This window comes from Bipolaris maydis (assembly GCF_028858645.1).
Source record: "Bipolaris maydis strain C4 unplaced genomic scaffold PSV08scaffold_6, whole genome shotgun sequence".
Classification (NCBI taxonomy): domain Eukaryota; kingdom Fungi; phylum Ascomycota; class Dothideomycetes; order Pleosporales; family Pleosporaceae; genus Bipolaris; species Bipolaris maydis.
Genome location: NW_027093862.1, coordinates 1,403,603 through 1,423,262, shown reverse-complemented (window position 1 = coordinate 1,423,262; position 19,660 = coordinate 1,403,603). Strand labels below are relative to the sequence as shown.

The window sequence follows — 19,660 nt, the reverse complement described above, 5'->3', positions numbered from 1 at the left end:
TTACTTTGGCATTGCTTTCCCCAGAGTCCTGAATAGAGAAGTGGAGAAGATGTGGGGAGACGTGGGGCTTGAACGCTTGAACCTCGGCAGCGGTAAAGAGGCCATTGGAATTGCTACAAGGACAGAGCTATCTGAGTGCGCTTCATCGGGGTCTTTGTTGGAAGAGAGGAGGAGTATTTGCGCATTGTCGTGGCCGAGCCTACGTAGTTGACGTACTAGAGGATCTACAGTAAAATGTAGATCGGGCAGTTACTTGACGCTAAGCTTAACCATAGCCTCACGAGTTAAATCGACATGGCCAATGACGCCCCTGTGGTTGAGAACATAGCAATCATGGTGTTAGAAGTCTATTGTTTCGGTCGCCCTTGTCATGCGAGCCACTTTACGTTACCCCGACACTACAGAGCACACCAAAACCATGCACGTGACATGGCATCAGCCCACAAAAAAATGTAAAATAGAGTCAAAAAACATACGACAGCGGGTATTCGCTAGTAGTCACCTACCTAGCTACTAATCCGCCGATTAACTGCTTAAGTACGGAAGATCAAACGGGTTTCCCTGGGCCAGAAATCTATGGACGTATGTACCATTGTGGCAAAATTAAATGTGTTATGTTTGCATGTAACAGACAGATGTTAGCGGACTTGGTGCTGGGATTTTGGAAATCGACAGCATCACGTGGGCCCTCTCATATGTTAACCATTTAACTTGCGTTCGCTGAAGAGATTGTACATACGTAAATGAGAAATCAACAAGTGGTACATAAACTTCACTTTAGGTAGAGTATTAATCATTCAAGGGGGTGGTTGTAGAGCGTGATCCTCGCTATTACAGACAGGATGAGTGATAGAAGTAAAGTGGATGACGCTCACGTGTCCACGCGTTTATCTTAGCGCGCCTTGAGCCGATGCACCCGCCACTCAGCTGCTGGGGCAAACTCACAGCATAAACCAAACAGCATTGCGACGACGTTCGGTTATGCAGAACGGCTATTCTCATGTTCAGGAATCCTCGAGAGAACCGCACACTGTTAGAGTCGTCAAAATTGGGCCCCTCGACTGGCCGCCCCCCCTCGCCGCCCCGCTCTTCGTCAAGCAACGCAACCATGGCCACTAAAACCGCGACAAAGAAAGCAACGCCCAAACCAAGCACAAACACGCCTCCGCCAAAGAAGAATGTCATCCAGACTACGCTCACACCTGCTGACTTTGCCAAGAAGTCGACTTCTGCGAGCAATGGCAAGAAGCAGAAGCCAGCAGGGACGCCCAACGGCAACATCATGACGTTCTTCAAGAAGGCCGAGGAGATCAACAACCGTATTTTCCTGCAGGAAAGAGGCTCAAATCCAACAGTTGCGCTCGAGGACGATGAGGAAGATATTGGCTGGAGCGACGAGAAGAACAATGGCGTCATGGTCTCGGGCAGCGAGGATCGCTACAATGAGAATGGCGGGAGCATCAAGCGGCGCAAAGTCAGCGAAGAACCAGTAGCCCCGCCTCCAGCCTGTTCGCCGCCTCCACCAGCAGATGCTGAGAGCAACGCTCTGGACGCTCTTGCCGTTCACGCACCCAAACAGGCGTCGAAACCGCGTCAGAGATCAGGACCCTTTGTTGATGATTCGGAATCCGAAGACGACGAAGCGGAGATGCCTGCTACGAGTCCAGGTATGGCTATGCGAAGAATCAATGCGAAGTCACCAATTGCTAAAGAAACCGAGGATCCAACACCCATGGAAAGCATTGAACCTTCAATAGCCCACACACTCTCACCCGAGCCAGAATCCACAATTATCCCCGATGACGAAGAATACGAGGACTACGAAGGTCTCGAGGACGACGATTTGCTTGAAGGTGAAGAATACGATGAAAGGCGTTGGATGAAGGAACAACAGAAGCTGGAGAGGGAAGAGGCGATCTTGGAGGGCGATGCGGGCGATGCAGACGACTCTGAGGCGCCCTTCCTATTCCCCGAAGACGATGCACTGGATATCAAGCAGGAAGCAGAAGAAAGCGATGCCCTTAGTGTACTTTCATGTCCAATATGCGGTAATAATCTCCCTGGATTGTCAGAACAAGATGTGTCTGTCCACGTCAACGCGTGCCTGGACGGCAAGCCACTCCCGCTCCCCACAGCGAAGATGGAACAGGAAAGCAAGCCAACTGCTGCCAGTAGTGCAAAGTTGTTCAAGCAACCCGAGCGACCAGCAAAACCCGGCCAACCAAGCCCATTTCGGCTTGCAAAGCCCAACACTCAGCCAAACTCTGCGTTTTCAAAGCTCATGGCTGGCCATGCCGAAGACGCAGCATGGGCAAGTGCGGCAGTCGAGAACAACAAGTCGCGAGGCAAGCCAGCCTACCAGCGTACCTGCCCATTCTACAAGATAATGCCAGGCTTCTTCATCGCTGTCGATGCTTTTCGCTATGGCGCTGTCAAGGGCCAAAACGCTTATTTTCTTAGCCACTTTCACAGTGATCACTACGTTGGGCTTAGTGCCTCTTGGAAGCACGGCCCCATTTATTGCAGTAAAGTTACAGGCAATCTGGTACGGCAGCAACTTCGGGTTGACCCGAAGTGGGTGGTCGACCTGGATTTTGAGGTGAAGACCGAAGTGCCGGGGACTGGAGGCGTTTTTGTGACGATGATATCAGCAAACCACTGTCCAGGCAGCTCTCTTTTCCTGTTTGAAAAGGAAGCTGGCAAAGATGATAACCAAAAGCTGCAAAGGGTCCTACATTGTGGAGACTTCCGCGCTTGCCAAGCACATGTCGAGCATCCGCTGCTGCGACCGGACGTACTAGACGCTGTCAGTGGAAAGAGTAGACAGCAAAAGCTCGATGCATGCTACCTTGACACTACCTACCTCAACCCAAAGTACGCCTTCCCACCACAACAGCAAGTCATTCAGGTTTGCGCAGACATGTGCGTTAGCCTCAGCAAGGCTCGTGCCGATGAGTCGGACGGATGGGAGAAGATGAAGCGAAAACGTGCCGGGCAAGGTATGGTCAACTTTGTGCAAAAGGACTCTAATCCGGAGAACCCATCGGAACCAAAAAGTCCTGAGCGGGGTCGCCTTCTTGTCGTGGTAGGTACATACAGCATTGGGAAGGAACGCATATGCACGGGCATCGCCAAAGCTTTGAAAAGCAAGATATACGCCCCCGCCAACAAGCAGCGCATCTGCAAGGCCCTCGAAGACCCTGAGCTAGATGCGCTGCTGACTACCGATCCTCGTGCTGCTCAGGTGCATATGACACCACTTTTTGAGATTAGAGCAGAGACGTTGGACGACTATCTACGCGGTTACGCTGATACTTTTTCACGTGTTGTTGGGTTTAGACCTTCTGGCTGGAACTATCGTCCACCTCAAGGCCGCTTTACCGAATCGCCTCAGGTGCAGACTGTCCTACATTCGGACAACTGGAAGAGCACCTTTGCCATGAAAGACCTAAAGCCGCAAGCGGGTAGCGGAAGTCGGGCAAGTTGCTTCGGGGTGCCCTACAGTGAGCATAGCAGCTTCAGGGAGCTGACCATGTTCTGTTGCGCACTAAGAATCGACAAGATAATACCGACAGTCAATGTGGGAAGCGCGAGTAGCAGGGAGAAGATGAAGGTGTGGTGTGAGAGGTGGGCTGCTGATAAGAAGAAGAATGGTCTATTCAAGCTGCGTGAGAATGGCGAGGGATGGTAGACTTGAGTTGCTCGTATTTTTTTCGAGTGGGCAGATCTATAGTCAAGCTCAGGAATGCGAACCTTGGCCTGCATTTGCCGATCGCACCACACCAACGTCTTGATCATGTTTGAGGGCTTACATGGTGGTACTCGCCGATTTCTTAATGTGTGCATTGCATTACCACCATAATCCATGTTCGTGCGGTCATGACTTTAAGACATAACTATAGTACGATACCAAGACCTGCATGTTTACGTATCCCGCATCCGCCACGGAATACTGGCAACGAATCAATCTTGTGATTGTGTGTTCCGACACCATATGCTCACCGAAAGCTTTCTAGTGTAGATCAGCTATCTACGTTGCTCATGTCAGTAATGCACACAAAGTTTCGGTACTACACAACTGGAATCGGACCTTCTACGTATTCCTCTCCCTCCAAACCCTCAACCCCTCCCCATCTGTTTGAAAGACGAACTCCGAAAATAGCAATTTTGGTAGATCCATAGCACCTCCGCTCAAAGTTTGACACTGTTTGACGTCTGCCAAACCCTCGCAACCGACATGGCCCGAGCGCTATTTCATGATCCTTGAGTGTTTCAACGCGTATTGGAACATGACTTGTTGAACAAACAGCAGTGATGGAAGAATACGCCAAGAGAATACAATTGGAACAAGGCCAATCGAACTTCGCCAGCTTTACACACTGATTATGTCGCGGCCATGTGGGCTGAGAGTCCCGTTGGCAGAACAAAAAAAAAAGGGCTGACGCGTCTTCGCAGTAAAGAGGCTGAACGCCCCTTCACGTGCGTGACAGTGGGGCACACACACACATATTCCACCCAAGGATTGTCCGCTTCCCGTTTTAAGCATGCGCGAGTCAGTATATCAATAACTTTTTTGGGGCGTGTTACCCGGTCCCAATATGTATATTTCCCAATTCACGATAATGTTGATATTCCGTTGTTCCATCGTTCCCTATTTGGACCTTTGTTGGTTGGGTTCAGGGGGTGATCCGTCTTCTTTCTCACTGGCTGCTGACTAGTTAGTCTAGACAACATTCAAACGTCAAACTGCAGCAGGCGGTCTCGTATCTAAAAAAAGAAACATAGTTGGCAAGGTCAGACTGGGAAAACCTGGGGTGCTGGTGGTTGGCGGTGGTAATGTTCGGATGGGACACGGAGCTGAACGCTTTTTGTTTTTTTGCTTCTTTACTTTTCTTCTTTCATGTAAGGGCCCGTTCCTTACTTTGCTGCAACCTCATCTTCTTCTTTTTGTTCTTTGCAAGATTCTCACTTTTGCGACTATGACGAAGCCTAGACGCGATGACCTTTTTTTGCTCTTCTTTCGTGTAATGTACCTTTCTATTTTCACGGGATATACTTGCTTTACGATTTTGGGGTTCGGGGCTATCGGGGCGCCGATCGGGATGGTGGCGACAGTCGTGGTGGCCGTGGGGTCGGAGATTGCGTTTGTGCTTGCGAAGAGGGATGAAGCTGAGATGATGATGCAGGAGCGGTATACAGTTTGAGGATGAGATGAATTCTGAAGGCTGAGAAAACAGAGTGATGCGTGGGTAGAGGAAAATGTGTGGAACGGAAGAGGGGGTGATACGGGATTCCACTTACGGCAGTCACTGATGCGGGGGTGAGGACTGCGTTCCTTCCCTGAGACTGTGGCGCTTCAACTATGACCGACGTCATGACTACGATACCATCTCGACTATCGTTCCGAACGGCTCGCTTGGATGCAGTGTGGCCCACTGCAGAAGGATACCACGAAGGCCTTAGGCTGAAACCATCATTACTGAATGCGTCTGGGAGAGCAACAGGCCGTATCGATTCACTGCTCCTGCCACCAACGACGTCAATACCTACACAAGACAGATACATCTACACGCCATCAGTCGGGAAAATTTGACTGGAGACCACGAACCGAACTAGAACGATACATTCCCATCTCCATACGTTCGCCCGGCTTGCGAACACGGCCGACGAATCTCCTATGGTTACGTCGACACATACAGAGAGAACAGGAGCATGGTACGATCGCAGGTCGCTTCTCATGCATCGGTACGCAGAGACACCGACCCAGGCACACTGCGGGGCTACAGATGCTCCTGGCAACAAACACGAGCAAGCAACCTTGCTGCAGCAAAAGAGGATTTGATAATGGATAATGGCTCGCTCACAACACGCATGCAGTGAGCTTGCGGAAGAGAATATACAAGAGAAAAGAGAGAAGGGGTAGGGATATACATCTTAAACGGTGAAAAAGGAAGGGAAATGGGACATCGTATACATGCCAGCACTGGCGTAATTTCCAATGTTTAGTTCATAATTCTTTTACGAAGAGTAATTTCCACACGGAGTAACTTGGTAGCGCTTGTTTTGAATATGTGTAGTAGTTTCAAATAATCGATGCGGTAATAATCTGAAGAGCAAATACACCTTAGTCGATATCAACGGGGATTGAAAAAAGTGAAAACGAAAAACGGATTTTTCTATTGTTCAACAATTCGTGCTCAGATGAAGCATGTGCCCGCCACATGATAAGTCTAGTGTACATGAGTTTAAGGGATGGATTACATGTGAACCATGTAGTGCCTGGTTCAAGGTACTTTTCTAATATGGTGTGTTTGACCACCCTGGTGGTGTAAACCCTGAACTATGTTTCCGTCGTGAATAGCTGTAAACAAGTCTCTTCTAAAAGCCAAGCATCTGGCAGTGGGTTGGTGGAAATTTGCCAAATGCAGAGTTGTGCGGTGTCAAGAGGCAGATATACCGGCCAGCACCAACCGTCCGAATCACAAAGCCAAGAAATCCCAAGATCTCATCCTTCCTTGCTCCTTACAAAATCTTCAACCTTCTTTTTTTTTCATTCTCGATCGAGTCTTCTGGAGTCCACATGAGGCGTCTGATATACTTCCGGTGTCCGGCTACATAGTCGTCGATGGAAAGATGCTTGATATTTGGAAAAAAAAAATTCATGAAATCTTTTACAAACTCCTTCATTGTAGGATCTGTAGTAGCGGTATGACACACGCGGATGGAAGTGATGAGGCGCAGTTTCCCGGGTGTGCTGCGACTGGCGAAGAGATCAACCATGGTCTATGCACTCAACAACACTCAGCTTCAACTGCAAGTACACTCTTGAAGTTTCTTCATGTATCTGGCGACACGCACCGAGAAGACGCTTCCCCAAAGAAACTCGAATCACTTTGTTGTTATCTGTGGAATGTACGTATTCTCTTAATGACCCCCCTGAATTCCCCGTGTATCGAGATCAAGTGGTTGCTCATTACATTATCCCAGATCTTGTTGCGTATCTCGCCTGGGAGAAGGAGAAGCGGCGGTTCAATCGCGTTGCGTTTGGAGCTAATGAGAGTTAGTTTCTCACAGGACCTTCATTCCATATCGCACCCACGTCTGCGTCAATCTGGAGCGCTCATCAATTCCGGTCTTAGAAAGCTCGTTTTTGAGCTTCAGACTAGAACCAAAGGGCTTCGGGGTCCTGCGTCGCTGTTTGATAACTCTAACGCATCAGTCAGCAATTTTGTAGTGGTCAACCAATAGGGAAAGAGCACAGTACTTTGGAAAATTCATTTTTGACTTGTCGTGTCAGCGTTCGTGGCAAGAGCTGCAAGGTCAAGAGAGTCTTTTATATTCGAGTACACTGTAAGCGAGAGATAACCAAGTATGTGCGACTCGTGAGTGAATCAGGGTGAAAGGCCTCTAACTTTGGTATGAGGGCTTGCTTTCATTGGCCGCGCTAATTAGAAAAGTGAAAGCGAACCTATTCGATTGATGAATGTGTGATTGGACGTCCAGCAACAGAGCAAATAGGCAGAATATTGTGGTAGGATGAATTACTGAAAGGAGCCGGTAAATAAGAGATGAACAGTCACTCGCGCGACCGTTCAACATCTACTCACTGACGTCAGAAAAGGGTCGGAAAAGAAGATTCACCGGAACAACCCGTGAATTTGTATTACATAGGAGAAAGCGTAAAAAAGAAACAAGTACAAAGGTATCTTTCCCCTAGAACAAAGCAATGTGTGTGTATCCTTGAATGATCAAACAGTAACGCAAATGAAGACACCACATCACCTTGGAGATGCGTCCTCAATTCTCAAAAGCCATAATTCAGACTTGATGACTTTCCCATAGCACCAATCGATTGAAAACCTGTTCATTCCTCCAATCTCATCGCACAATGTATCGAGATGTCATCTAGCAGCAATCTGCGCAACATTCGCAGCAGTCAAGACAGCATTCGCAGCTCTCCTCGCACAGGAAACAACAGCACAGGGTGGCCAGACTATTATCCAAATTAGCATTTGAAGACAGAATAGCAATTTAAATCCTCGTGTCTTCGTTTCTTTCTCTCTTTCTCTCTCCCTCTGACAGTGTACGCGGAAAATGAAGAAAAGAAGAATGAGCAACATACCAAGCAGCCAAACATCCCCTGTCCTTCTTCTGAGGTGGTGGGGCCTGGCCCTGCGGAGGTCCGTACATCATTTGTTGTGGAGGTGGAGGGCCGTAGTTGGCGCCTTGAGGAGGGCCATAGCTATTTTGAAGAAAAAAAGTCAGCGCAATTGCTCTTCTGGGTAATTCGTCTTTTCTAACGATGCTTCATAAAGGGGATTTCCCAAATAACAAGCACCGTGAGAAGGGGGCTGTCAAACGTACCTTTGCTGGGGGTACTGAGGAGCGCCTTGGTAGTATCCTTGGTTGGACATTGTTGCGTCGTGCGTCTGGAGATGAAAAATGTGTGATTTCTCAGATTCTCAAAACTCGGTCGTGTTGAGGTTGTTTGTGGACAATCCCGAGGTTTCCGCGGCTGCTTATTATATGCTTACGAGAGCAGGGGCGTTTTGATCGCTACGAGGGTCGCGCAGAGGAGAAAGCTGACGTGTAAGAGCTGCCGGCAGTTGATTGTTGCGCCAAGTTTGTTTGGATGAGATTGGGGGTTGGAAGTGGGGACAGACAAGCGTGAGTGAGGAAGGAAGGAAAGTGCGATGGGGAAGAAGAAGGAGAGGAGGAAAGAAGATTATAGCTAAGAAGCCGCCGCGCCCAGAAGAGGGGAAAGACAAAGCTAATGCTTACCACAAACATGGCCTAGTCACTATAACCCCATCCATCTCACGCGCACGCAGCACAGCGGCGCTGCGACGCAACATCCGGCCCCTGGGGCATAAGCCACACCGCTACGTGCGCTGCTATTGGCGCAAAACTGGCCGAGACTCGTCATCGCCACAAGCTCCACCCATGCTTCACCCATGCTTCACCCATCTGTCATTGTGCGCCTTTTTACTCATTGGGCCCACACAACAAGGCGCGGCTGCGCTGCGCCTCTTTCTTTCTGTTTGAGCTTGTGGCTACGTCGTACATACGTGGTAGTAGTGGAGACACGTACATGTAGACTTACAGCAGCACCAGAAGATGTTTTTCCCTTGCGAAGCCTGACCGAAATCAACTAGAGAGATGCGCGTTCGCCGCCTGGACCACGCAACCCCCTTATACGTAGGTTTGTTATGTCACATCGGTAAGACGCAGTCGCGTGAGATGCCGTGAGATGGGCTGTCGAGGAATGCGCCAAACTAAGCTTTACTTGGCGAAGGCTTGGTGCCCAAGTCTCATCCTGGTCTCACCTACACCCCCACCCCATCCCGAACAACAACTCTAATTTGAACGGTATTGGGCTGGAACACTTTGATGTAGAGTACGTATTCGTTGCCTTTCTCCTTTGCTCAATCGTCATGGCAGAAAGCGTTTAGCTGTAGCTCTTATCAACCTTTGTAATTTCCATTATCCATCCTAGCTGTACATTTTCCCACGGTTTCCCTTTGCTCACCCACCATCCCCATCCCATGCGCCACTCCTCTTCCACCCGCATCCTCAATCAATTGCCCAGATGCGCGCAGAGAACTTTAACAATTACTTCCCAAGGAGGCATGGGCATGCTAATATGCGCTATGTAAAGAAATAAAAAAAAAGTAAACTCAAAATATGCGGTGGGTCCCTCCTGCGCCAGAGCAGAATCCATCCAACTCTTTCCAAACCGCAACCACGCCCCACTATAGCAAAATTATGTACAAGTACACGTAGAGGTAGAATGATTAATTGTATGAACCTTCATCTAAGCAAACAGGGCAGGAGATGAAAGGAGGCGCTGATACATCCATGCCAATAGCACACCAACAAGCTTAAAAGCCAAAGGGGTTCTGAGGAGCTAGTTAATAGTTAGCAACACGAACATCAATCCTCAAATGCAACCACTTACTAGCATTGGCGAGGTTCGCCCGCCCCGTTGGCTGAGCCGTCAGCTTCTTCGCAGGCTGAACACCAAACTTGATGCTTGGGGGCGGTCCAGTCTTTTGCGGCACTAGAGGCTGTGCCTGCGGCATAGGCGGCATAGGCGGCATCGGAGGTACTGGTGGTGGGCTCTGACCAAAGCCTGTCGGCTGCGGCACAATTGCCGGAGGCAAGAAACGGTTTACGCCAGTCGCTTGCGGGTTAAGCGGTGCTGGCTGGAACGAATTGTATCCAGTCGGCTGGGCCTGCAGTGGTTGGAAGGGTGCCATTGGGGGATCCGCGAACGGACTGCCGTTACCAAACCCTTGGGTGAAGTGCGGTGACTGCTGATAGCCCGTCGCCATTGGTTGTTGGAACCCTGTAGGCTGAGGCTGCTGGAATGGCGCAAACCCAGTTTGCATGGGCTGTTGTGGCGCTGCCGGCGACATAGAATTGAATCCCGTTGGTTGCGCCATCATGCCGTTCTGCTGGAACCCGTATGTTCCATTTTGTTGGGGGAACCCAGTCATCTGCGGCTGCATGCCTTGCATTCCCTGCATTCCCTGCCCCTGCCCGACGTTTGGAGCCATCATGTTGGGGTTGTAGCCAGTAAGCTGAGGCTGCAGAGGTGGTGGCGGACCAAATGCACTCTGTTGCGGGTTCTGTGGAGCTGAAGCTGCACGTGGCGGTGGTGGAGCAAGCAGACCACCAGTGTTCTGCTGCTGAGGAGCCTGTGGACGCATGCGTGGCGGTGCCATGTTCTGAGGTTGAGTCAAAGCCTTGATAGCTGCAACCTGCTCGAACAGAGTTGGAGTAGCTCCTGTCTGTTGAGGCTGCTGCTGTGGAGCAGGCGCAGGTGCAGCTTGTGGAGCAGGCGCAGGTGCAGGAGGGGTTGGCTGAGCAATCTCCTCGGGTTTGAGGGCGGGCATATCCAAGAGGGACAGCTCGCCCATGGCTCCAGTCAACTGAGGTGGCTTCGCAGCAGGTGCAGATTGCGCTGGAGGTGGAGATGCAGACTTTTCTGGGGAAGAAGCAGGTGCCGACTTTGATGGCTTGACATCCCAGGCATTGTCGTCGAATCCGTTCGCCTTGGCGTCCGATGCACCTACAGAAGTTGCAGCACTCTCTGCTGGCTTCTTTCCAGCATCATCAGACTTCGGCTCGAATGCCTTTGGATCCACCACATCGTTGGTCTCCACAGGAGGTGCAGGACGTCCCTTGCGCGTGTTGTTGCGAAGCGCACCTCCGGGTCCAGAGAAAAGTCCACCAGACGCTCCCTCTCCATTGTCTTCTGCAGAGCCAGCATTTCGCTTGTCGCGCCCAAAATGGGCGTCTACGTACTTGGATACACGGAGAATATCGCCCTCTTTGAGACCCAAAGTACGCAGAAGCGACGGCGTGATGTCTGGGATATTCTCCTCGGTCATTTCGTCCTTTACAAATGCCCGAGCATAACGTTCACATATTTGCGGATTGACACCGCACTTGAGGAAGAAGTCGAACCAGTCGTACTCGGGCTTCTTCTCAACCGACAACCCGGTCGGAGAACGTCCGTCTTTCGACCGCTGCTGCAGCATGGTCTTTCTCTTCAAGTCAGACAAAGGCTTGTCGTCATCCAGAGATTCGCCTGTGACGCGCTCAACATATTCGAGATCTTCGACAGACATTTTTGTGACCGGTACAGCAATCTTCACACCATTGACCTTGTGCAAGTGAATCTTGCCATCCTTGATAAGAATAAACTCTGCTTCAACCTTGAACGAGCCAGATCGGTCGGTCCAGGTGCGTACTTTGGCGGGGTCTAGCACATATTGGTTAGTATTAAACACACCTTAACACGTTACAGGTCCATTGAGGAATACGCCCACAGGCAAATGCGTCAGGGCATTTCGCACCGCTGAGAATTCAGCCGTTGGTATGACAATGTACTCACTTGGCTTGGACGAGGACTTCGAGCTCGAGTCTTTCGAGGAGGTTTCGCGCTTGCTTGTTCTCTGTGAGGCACGACGCTGGTCAATATTTGTTTGCAAAAGGCTAGAGTTACGCGAAGGCAAGTGCAGGCCAGGGCCTACCTGATCGTTCCTCGCCTCACTTTCTGGCCTCTTCTGTCTCGCGGCCCGGCGAGCCAACTCCTCTTCTTCCCGCCTGTTCTGTTCGACTATAGACCGGCCAGCATTGGTCCCGGAACGAGCCACCGAGGCAGCAGTAGCAGGTATGGGGAGAGTTTCTGTAATCTCGACATAGTTAGCTGGCACAACACCCTCCTTGCCGTTCTTCAGCCGCCTGACTTTCCACCACTCATCACTAGCTGAATCGTCGAGTACCAGAATCTCGTCACCAAGGCCAACAGTCACCTCATCGTCACCCTGTGCCATAAAGTCGAATAACATGACTCCCTTTTTCTGTACGTTCGAGTGCCCGGAACCAGCAGCAAGCACTTCCCGCAGTCCCGCACTCTTTGCAGCTCCTGCAAGCTCACCAAGAGCCATCATGATTTCTGACGCAGTGTCCTTGGCTCCGCAGTGGAAGTCGATGCTTTTACTCGGCTGCTTGAGCTCCATGAAGATGTGCTTGCCCTCTTGCGAATAGTACTCCATCTTTTCAGCACTCCATTCTTGTTGCGGCCCGTCGCGTGACTTTTCTGGTGCAATCATGATCATGCCCTTGGGGATGTTGACACCCAGTGTCATGGGCATCTTCTTGTTCTTGCCCGGCTGCGTAATGTATTCGTAAATGTTGTAGAGACGGTATCCTGAAGCCGACCTCGGAGTGGTTGGCTGCTCGTCCCTGCTTGGCCGATCATATTTGTCGAACGTGTCACTTCGAGGGGGAGGTGACCTGGCCGGGGGTGACGGGGATCGCGGTGTCGCATATTGGGTAGGTACATGAGAGGCTGCTTCGGATACTCGCCGTTGAGGAAGACTGGGTGGTGGCGCTTCGTCGTCAGATTCTTCAGGCGTGAATTGCACGCGTCGTCGCTGAGGCGCGCTGACGTTGGGTGGGGGCGAAATGGTCGATCGCGGCGCTGTTTCCTGAGACTTCTTTTGTATGATACCAGCGATCGCAGCAGCAGTGCTTGGTTGCGCGGGGCTATCTGGGGTAGGCGGCTGGGAGTCGTCAAAGGAGTCGGTAGCTGGAGGCATTGGTGGGCGACTTGGTGCCGCCGGAGACGATGCAGCTGGCGCGGCTGAGGCAGCTTTGCCCTTGATGAGCTCAATGTAGTTGGCTGGTGCAAAGCCATAGTCGCTTTCCACGCCCACTAACGTCCAATCTGGATCTGTGGTGTCGTAGACATCAAGAAGGGCGTCTTCCTTGAACGACAGCTCCTCATCCGTCTGGCGGTCGTAGTCAAAGAGGGCTTTGGCTTGCGCAATGGGGGCGGCCTGTACACGTAGTCAGTTGTGTGGTCATAGAATACATCTGCGAGACAAGTAGTGGCGTTGTCGTGGACGTGTGCCTAAAGCCACGCCAAGCCGAGGTGCCCATTGGGTACCAAATACACGACTCACCTCTTCAATGTAGTTGTTTGGGATCAAGCCCTCGGGCTCCTCCTCGTCTTCTTCGCGTCCTTTTTTCTTGGCCTTCCACCAGTCGTCGTCGGTGGACTTCTCCAGGACCATCAAAATGTCGCCCTCAGTCAAGGCAATCTCATTGCTACTTTGGGGCTCATAGTCGTAGAGGGCACGGTATATGCCCAGGAAGACCATTGTGGCGGTACAAGGCGCGGCGCGGCCTCTATGCAGTAATCGAGCTCGTCGGAAAGGAGGGTTAGAGGCGTTGGTCGTCGGTGGATATGCGCATACAGTTGGGCCGGCGGAAGGCTACGGGGAGTTGCTGCTGCGATTCGAGGGGCCAGCTGGAACAGGGGCAAGCTGGTCGGGGCTGCCTAGTCGGCGGCCAGCAACGTAGGGGCCAGGAAATCTTGTGGCGGGCTTGGAGAAAAGGTGAAGACGATGTTGGGGACAACCAACCGGCAATGCGGGGATGCTCGTGCTGTTAGCAGCCGAGAAGAAATGAGACTGATGGTTGCAACTTGGGTCGTCGACGCCTGGGAGCCGCGCAGCACGAGCCAGCATGGAATCCGCCTTGCCCAGCCAGATCCCCACAACGACGTCAACCCGCTTTCGTCCCATGTTCCCGCAACCCCGTCTAGCACTCTTGTCGGCCATGGCACTTCTCACGCGCCGCCTTTGTTTTTCACTCTGCGCCCGAAATACGGAAGTCAACAGTCCATGTGTACTGTGTACATACCACCACCCGGTAAGAACCTAGTGTAACACCCGATCAAAGCATAGAGTTTGCGAGACAAGGAAAAGTAACACTTGGACTCCCGAGACAGTTGCGGATTGGGTCTATATTAAGCCGATTCGACAACGTCCAGCTGCGCCTTGTTATGCATACACTCGAGCTTTTTTCTAACTCTCTCTAATACGTGAACCGGAACCCTTCTGCTCCTTCCAAGATGCGCTTTCCCTTGCTCTGGCTTCGGTTCGCCCGGTAGAAGTGGATCGAGAATGCGCCAATCAAGCCAATAATAAGAATATGGCTTCCAATGCTGACCCAGATAGCCGTCATGTACCTTGGACTCTCGGGCTGTCTGACAATAAAGCTTCCAGCAATACCACCTGCGCCGTTGAATGCCGTGACCATTGCAGCCGTAAATACCCTCTTCCATTGACCGACAATGTTGTTGGCCTGGTACGTAGCCATGGCGGCCCAATTGGCCACATACGCCCCTGTTGCAAGATACGTCCCAATGTATCTTACTGTGACCTGACTCGAAAAGCCCAGCATACAGAAGCCCAAAATCAGGGACAGGCAGTTGAAGACTATGATTGGCCCCCTCAGCTGGAGCTTGTCACCGACTAGGGACGACAGGATAGCTGGAATGACAGCATAGTAGTACGGTGGTGCAGAGAGCAAAATGGACTTGCCGGAGCTGAATCCCATGCCACCTTGTAGAATAATTGGGAGGAAGTATGATAGCGAGGTTGAGACAAGATTTTGAAGAAAATACAACGTGCAAAATCCATATACTTTGGCGTCTTTGGCGTGTACAAAGACCTTACTCCACGTAAATGGGTCGGCCTGGACATCGCCGCGGTCTTTCTCAATGCGAGCCGATGCCACAGCACTTTCGTGTGGAGTGAGAAACCAGAAGGATTTGTGTGCTTTCTCTGGAAAGTCGACCATCCACCAGTATGTCAGGATACCAATAAAGGCGGTGATGCTCCCCTGTACGAGAAACATATAAGACCAGCCTTTCAAATGCTTGCCATCTATTTGGCTGAGGCCATAGTTGACAATCCCGCCCGTTGCAAGCACAATAACTTCTCCGCTCTGCATCAGCGCAAAGCGAAGCTGCTGCTCCTTCCGCGTATAGTATGTGGAAATAAGATAGGTCAGACCTGGGTAGATGCCCGACATAGCAATACCAAGCAAGATGCGGAGTGCAATCATCTGCCGCCACGTTTGCACAAAGGCTGTGCAAAGCGTGATGATGCCAAAGCAGAAGGTAATGAAGGAAAACCAGATTCTCGGGCCGAATGTCCTGACAGCGATTGTTGACGGCAGCTGAAAAGCAATGCTTGCAATGGTAAAAATAAATATGGAGACGGAGTATCTGTTGCCGACATCGAGCTCCAGGTCGCTGAGCATGGAAGTAACGGACGCGCTGGAAATGACACCGCTGTCAAGCAGATTGAGCGAGCAGAGGAGGCCCGCGATGCTGCACAGTCGAAGGTCGACCTTCAAGCGAATGCCATTGCACCATTCCTCTTCAAGTGCGCTCCTTTCGGCGCCAATGATGGCTTCTCGCTCTTCATCTTGAACCTCTCGGATCGACTCGTCCGAGGAAGAGCGGCTGGGCGGGTCTTTGGTCATCTTGTCGTTGTTGTGAGGAATGGCGAACAGGAGTAAGGTGCGACGGAAGACACATATTGTATTCCATACTTGGACGGAAGGCACGAGAAGGATGCTTATCGTAGCATCCCCGGTTGCTACTGCCCGGCATGCAGAATCCCACACCTCGCGAATGCACTTCTCCACTTGGTCACCAAACTGCGGTCCCGCACCTCAGTTCCGCACTGAATTACTTAGCAATGACCAATCCACCAACGACTCGCGCACTAGTAGTTTGCGCTCATCCACCCCGCCTCTTCTACCACCAATCAATATTTGTGGCAACCATCTGCTGCAAACTTTTCGTGAGCTGTACCGCCGAAAAAAAAAACGACCTTGCTGACTCCACAAATACATCTGGATCCCGGAGACCAGCCCCGCTAATAGCGTAGTCACATATGTACAAGGCCCATTGTAGAGATCCCCGCGGGAACTGGATCCGCAACAACATGTTGACAGTTCCGTGACAGGTCGGTCACACACCCAATGTAACGCAACATGCAAAATGTTAATCACATCACCTCGCTGCCAGGAAAACATCTTACACAATAACAATCAAGCAAAAAAAAAGGTATTGATTTTCTTCCGATGAAGGAGACCCTTTCTAGTATAACCACTGGCTCACCTGGCCGTTAGTTTGGGTATCCTCGCCAAACATGTAGCGAATGTGGGTATCGAGTCATAAGAGAAAAGATAAAAGAAATATACAGAAGGTCCGTAGACAAGAGTTGAAAACAATGGCAAAGTACCAAGGACCCTAGCAGGCTCATCAGAAGCTGAGTGCCATAGGCTCAGACCACCTCGCCATACCTGTAGCCCTCATTCCACTCATTCCATTGCTACGACAATTTGTGTGTGTATGTGTGTGGAAGGCGTCAATGATGACAACAGGGGTAACATGAGTATAAGACAAACAAATATCCCAAAAGCACTCGCTTCGTGAATCGTGAACCGAAAAAAAGGGGGTGGGGTTCTCGAAAGTACCAAAGGTCGAAATTAACAAAGGGGAAAAGGAAGAAAAAAACATAGGAGTCGAATTACCCTAAGAAGAAAAAGGAACAGACTGACGAGCTACTCAGCTATCGTCTTCGCCATCGTCTTCATCCTCCTCCTCATCATCCTCACTAGTGCTGTGACGCTGTACAGCACCTGCCTTGTTCTTCTTGACGTCTGGTGTTCCTTTGAGCTGGGAAGACGAAGCCTTGCGCTTCGGTCCAGCACTGCCAGACTTGGGGGGCATGGATGTGTTCTCCTTGTTGCCGTCTTCGCCTTCGCCTTTCTGACCGTTGTCCATGGCCGCGACCTCTTCTGCAGTAAGGAAGCGCCCGCCAGGACCACGCGGACGACGCATGGCATGGTTGTGCCTAGACTCGTGCAGGTACGGTTTGCGTCCCTTGGACGTCAGGCGGAGTGCATCTTCGAGTTTTTGTCTTGCAAGACGTCTCTTCAAGATGCGATGGAACTGCTTGGCGTTGACATAGAGAGGAGCTTCCTCGGCTTGCGGGCCCCCTGATACGAGCTCTGGCGATTGTTGGTGTTGAGGTTGCTGGGCCATCTGTGGGGGCACTGAAGGTCGGGGACCCCCGTGGCTCATGACGGGCTGTGGGTGTGGCATCGCAGGGCTGCTGATTTGAGTGCTCATCCGTCTTTGTTGCATCTGAGTTGGCGTCATCTGAACCTGCGAAGGAAGCGCACTGTTCATAGCGTTGTTGACATTGGTTGGGGATCGTGGAGCAACACGTCCATCATTCTTCATCTGAGAGACAGACATGCGTGGGGATGCGCGCGGATCTTGTGCCAGCTGGCCTGGGATGGCGCTTTGATCGTAATATCCGGCCGGACCCGCCGCAGCTGCTGTTGCCATTGCTGCTGCCTGTTGCTGCTGCTGCTGTTGCTGCTGCGAGGCCAGGTACGGATTTTGCATGCCCGTCATGTACTGCTGCTGGGGGAAGTTCATCGGCTGATGATGCTGAGGATGTTGTGGGTGCGGCGCGCCGCCATGGCCATAGCCTTGTGACGGCAAGATGGGTGATGTCTGCTGGAATTGTTGCATCTGCTGCTGCGTAGGTGAGGTTATGGAAGGGTTCCCGCCTGCAGGGCTCTGGTTGCTACCGTAGCTCTGAATGTGCGCGGGCGCGTGTCCGTGGTGGGATTGTTGAAACTGTGCGTATTCGGTCATGATGGCGATGTTGGTGATGTTGGGCGAACGAGGCTGTCGGCGGTTTTGACGTCGAGTATTACAGGCCCGTGCTCAAGCTTAGCGCAGCCCTGGGTAATACGCAAACCGACAACGGCGGAAGAACGGTAGAGTACCAAAAGGTGATAATTGGGGGAGTTGGGCGCGGAGGGTTCGCGTGCAGTCCAAGAAGCAATGCGACTGGTGTGGGAGCCTAGAGGTGAGATGAGATCACCACAGGGCCTAGGTGTACAGTCCCGGGACTTTGGAGAGGGTGGATAGGAGGCTGGCTGGGGTCTTGTGTGGATCAATGCAGCTCAGCTTCGAGTAGCTGGATAGAGTATCAAAGAAACGTCCGAGGTAGGCTTGCTTGCTGTTTAGAGGCGAGATGTCGGGAGGATCACAGTATCTAGGCGCGCAAAACGGGAACGCTGGGTCACGTCGCAGCAGGGCGGATGCTTGATGCGTTGTCAATGGCCACGCTTAACTGAGGCGACTTTGCTAGAGCGCACGGTTGCAAGCTGCTGAGGCTTTGAGGCGCAATTGAGCGTCGTGGGGCTGTGCGCTCGTTGCTGGGCAGAAGGGCTTCTCTCGGTGAGGTTGACGACGCGCTCTAGAGGGCCGCGCCGTAGTGGGGAAAGAGCCGTTGCAGGTATTCACCAGTCATAAATGAAGCAGAGAACTGTCTACACTGTTAAGAGTAACCGTCAGCTAGCTCAGGACGCAGATGCTTGGGCAATTGGAGGATGTCGAGGGTGGCATGTGCTGGCGGGGCGGGCGATTGGAGGCGATGCGTTGGCAATGCAGGTGTATGCATGCATGACGGTGAGGCACTTACCGACTTTAATCAGCGGCAGCACAGCACATGCGCGTCTCTCAATCGCGCGTGCGGTCGGGTTGCAGGGGCGTAGCGGGGACAAGATGGACTGGGTCACTTTTTGCGGCTCTGAAAGCTAGGGCAACCAGCGACGGCGCAGCTCTATATTGACGTGTGCAGCTGACACCTTGGGTAGCAGCAACAGCAATGAGAGCAGAGGAGGCGCGAGCCAAGTAGCAGGCAGAGAGCGGGATACAAGACTATGGATGCGCAGCGCGGTGGTGGTGGTGGTGGTGGTGGTGGTGCCTTTGCCTAATGCGATGTAAGCCGATGGACAGGCAGAGTGGAGATGGAGCGGGTCGGGCAGGCGAGCTGAGCAAGGCGCAACGCGTCATAATGCCAGGGAAGCATCAACAGGAGATGAGCCTGTGACGATGCAGCGCCGAAGCAATAGGTGCGGACCGCGTGGCGTTGTGTGGGCAAGAGTGCGATGCGCTGCGCTGCGACCGGGCATGGCCGCCGTCGACAGAGAAAACGGACGAGGCCTCTCGTGCCTGGCGAAGCGGCAGCGGCATGCGAAGTTGGCGGCGGGCGGCACGCGCTCACACGACAAAAACAAGGGAGCGCGTTGCAGCAGATCAGGGCGCAATGATAGGACTGACTTACCGATGCTTTGAACTCGCAGCGAAATGCGATCCCGTGATCTATGCGGTGGACGGGTTGCGGAGGGTTGCGAGTGGTCAGTGGCTGGAGGGTTGACGAGTCGCGTTGATTTGCTGGAGGGCAGAATGTCTGTG

The 19,660-nt window shown here is 51.9% G+C and overlaps 5 protein-coding genes across 5 annotated transcripts; 2 read left to right on the top strand and 3 right to left on the bottom strand.

Moving 5' to 3' along the window:
* Window positions 1-962: 962 nt before the first annotated feature.
* PSV08DRAFT_389830 (DNA repair metallo-beta-lactamase-domain-containing protein) lies at window positions 963-3,738 on the top strand. The gene has a single exon (XM_066093500.1). It carries the CDS (start codon window positions 1,001-1,003, stop codon window positions 3,689-3,691), a length of 2,691 nt encoding a protein of 896 aa, XP_065949239.1. The 5' UTR covers window positions 963-1,000; the 3' UTR covers window positions 3,692-3,738.
* A 1,187-nt stretch (window positions 3,739-4,925) lies between these two features.
* Window positions 4,926-5,218, top strand: PSV08DRAFT_295207 (uncharacterized protein). Its single transcript, XM_066092604.1, has one exon. It carries the CDS (start codon window positions 4,980-4,982, stop codon window positions 5,202-5,204), a length of 225 nt encoding a protein of 74 aa, XP_065949238.1. The 5' UTR covers window positions 4,926-4,979; the 3' UTR covers window positions 5,205-5,218.
* A 2,239-nt stretch (window positions 5,219-7,457) lies between these two features.
* Window positions 7,458-8,670, bottom strand: PSV08DRAFT_361945 (uncharacterized protein). Its single transcript, XM_066093017.1, has 3 exons — window positions 8,365-8,670; window positions 8,123-8,242; window positions 7,458-7,993 (listed from the first exon to the last, which is right to left on the bottom strand). The coding sequence occupies exons 1-3, from the start codon at window positions 8,412-8,414 to the stop codon at window positions 7,906-7,908; spliced, it is 258 nt and encodes an 85-aa protein (XP_065949237.1). The 5' UTR covers window positions 8,415-8,670; the 3' UTR covers window positions 7,458-7,905.
* A 788-nt stretch (window positions 8,671-9,458) lies between these two features.
* PSV08DRAFT_201817 (uncharacterized protein) lies at window positions 9,459-15,876 on the bottom strand. The gene is made up of 6 exons (XM_014226149.1): window positions 14,549-15,876; window positions 13,479-13,704; window positions 12,042-13,352; window positions 11,903-11,963; window positions 9,959-11,770; window positions 9,459-9,907 (listed from the first exon to the last, which is right to left on the bottom strand). The coding sequence occupies exons 1-6, from the start codon at window positions 15,850-15,852 to the stop codon at window positions 9,882-9,884; spliced, it is 4,740 nt and encodes a 1,579-aa protein (XP_014081624.1). The 5' UTR covers window positions 15,853-15,876; the 3' UTR covers window positions 9,459-9,881.
* A 1,069-nt stretch (window positions 15,877-16,945) lies between these two features.
* On the bottom strand, window positions 16,946-18,049 carry PSV08DRAFT_179525 (CCAAT-binding transcription factor (CBF-B/NF-YA) subunit B-domain-containing protein; the record flags this gene model as incomplete). The annotated part of the gene is made up of 1 exon (XM_014226148.1): window positions 16,946-18,049. The coding sequence occupies one exon, from the start codon at window positions 18,047-18,049 to the stop codon at window positions 16,946-16,948; it is 1,104 nt and encodes a 367-aa protein (XP_014081623.1).
* Between the last annotated feature and the right edge of the window lie 1,611 nt (window positions 18,050-19,660).

Coding starts and splice junctions, on each gene's coding strand:
- PSV08DRAFT_361945 (XM_066093017.1), bottom strand. CDS start 8,414: ATGTCCAACCAAGGATACTACCAAGGCGCTCCTCAGTACCCCCAGCAA. Junction 8,243..8,364: donor CCTCAGTACCCCCAGCAAAG/GTACGTTTGACA, acceptor TCTTCAAAATAG/CTATGGCCCTCCTCAAGGCG. Junction 7,994..8,122: donor AGGGGATGTTTGGCTGCTTG/GTATGTTGCTCA, acceptor TTTGGATAATAG/TCTGGCCACCCTGTGCTGTT.
- PSV08DRAFT_201817 (XM_014226149.1), bottom strand. CDS start 15,852: ATGACCAAAGACCCGCCCAGCCGCTCTTCCTCGGACGAGTCGATCCGA. Junction 13,705..14,548: donor AGACAGCCCGAGAGTCCAAG/GTACATGACGGC, acceptor ATTACTGCATAG/AGGCCGCGCCGCGCCTTGTA. Junction 9,908..9,958: donor GGCGAACCTCGCCAATGCTA/GTAAGTGGTTGC, acceptor ACTATTAACTAG/CTCCTCAGAACCCCTTTGGC.
- PSV08DRAFT_295207 (XM_066092604.1), top strand. CDS start 4,980: ATGACGAAGCCTAGACGCGATGACCTTTTTTTGCTCTTCTTTCGTGTA.
- PSV08DRAFT_389830 (XM_066093500.1), top strand. CDS start 1,001: ATGTTCAGGAATCCTCGAGAGAACCGCACACTGTTAGAGTCGTCAAAA.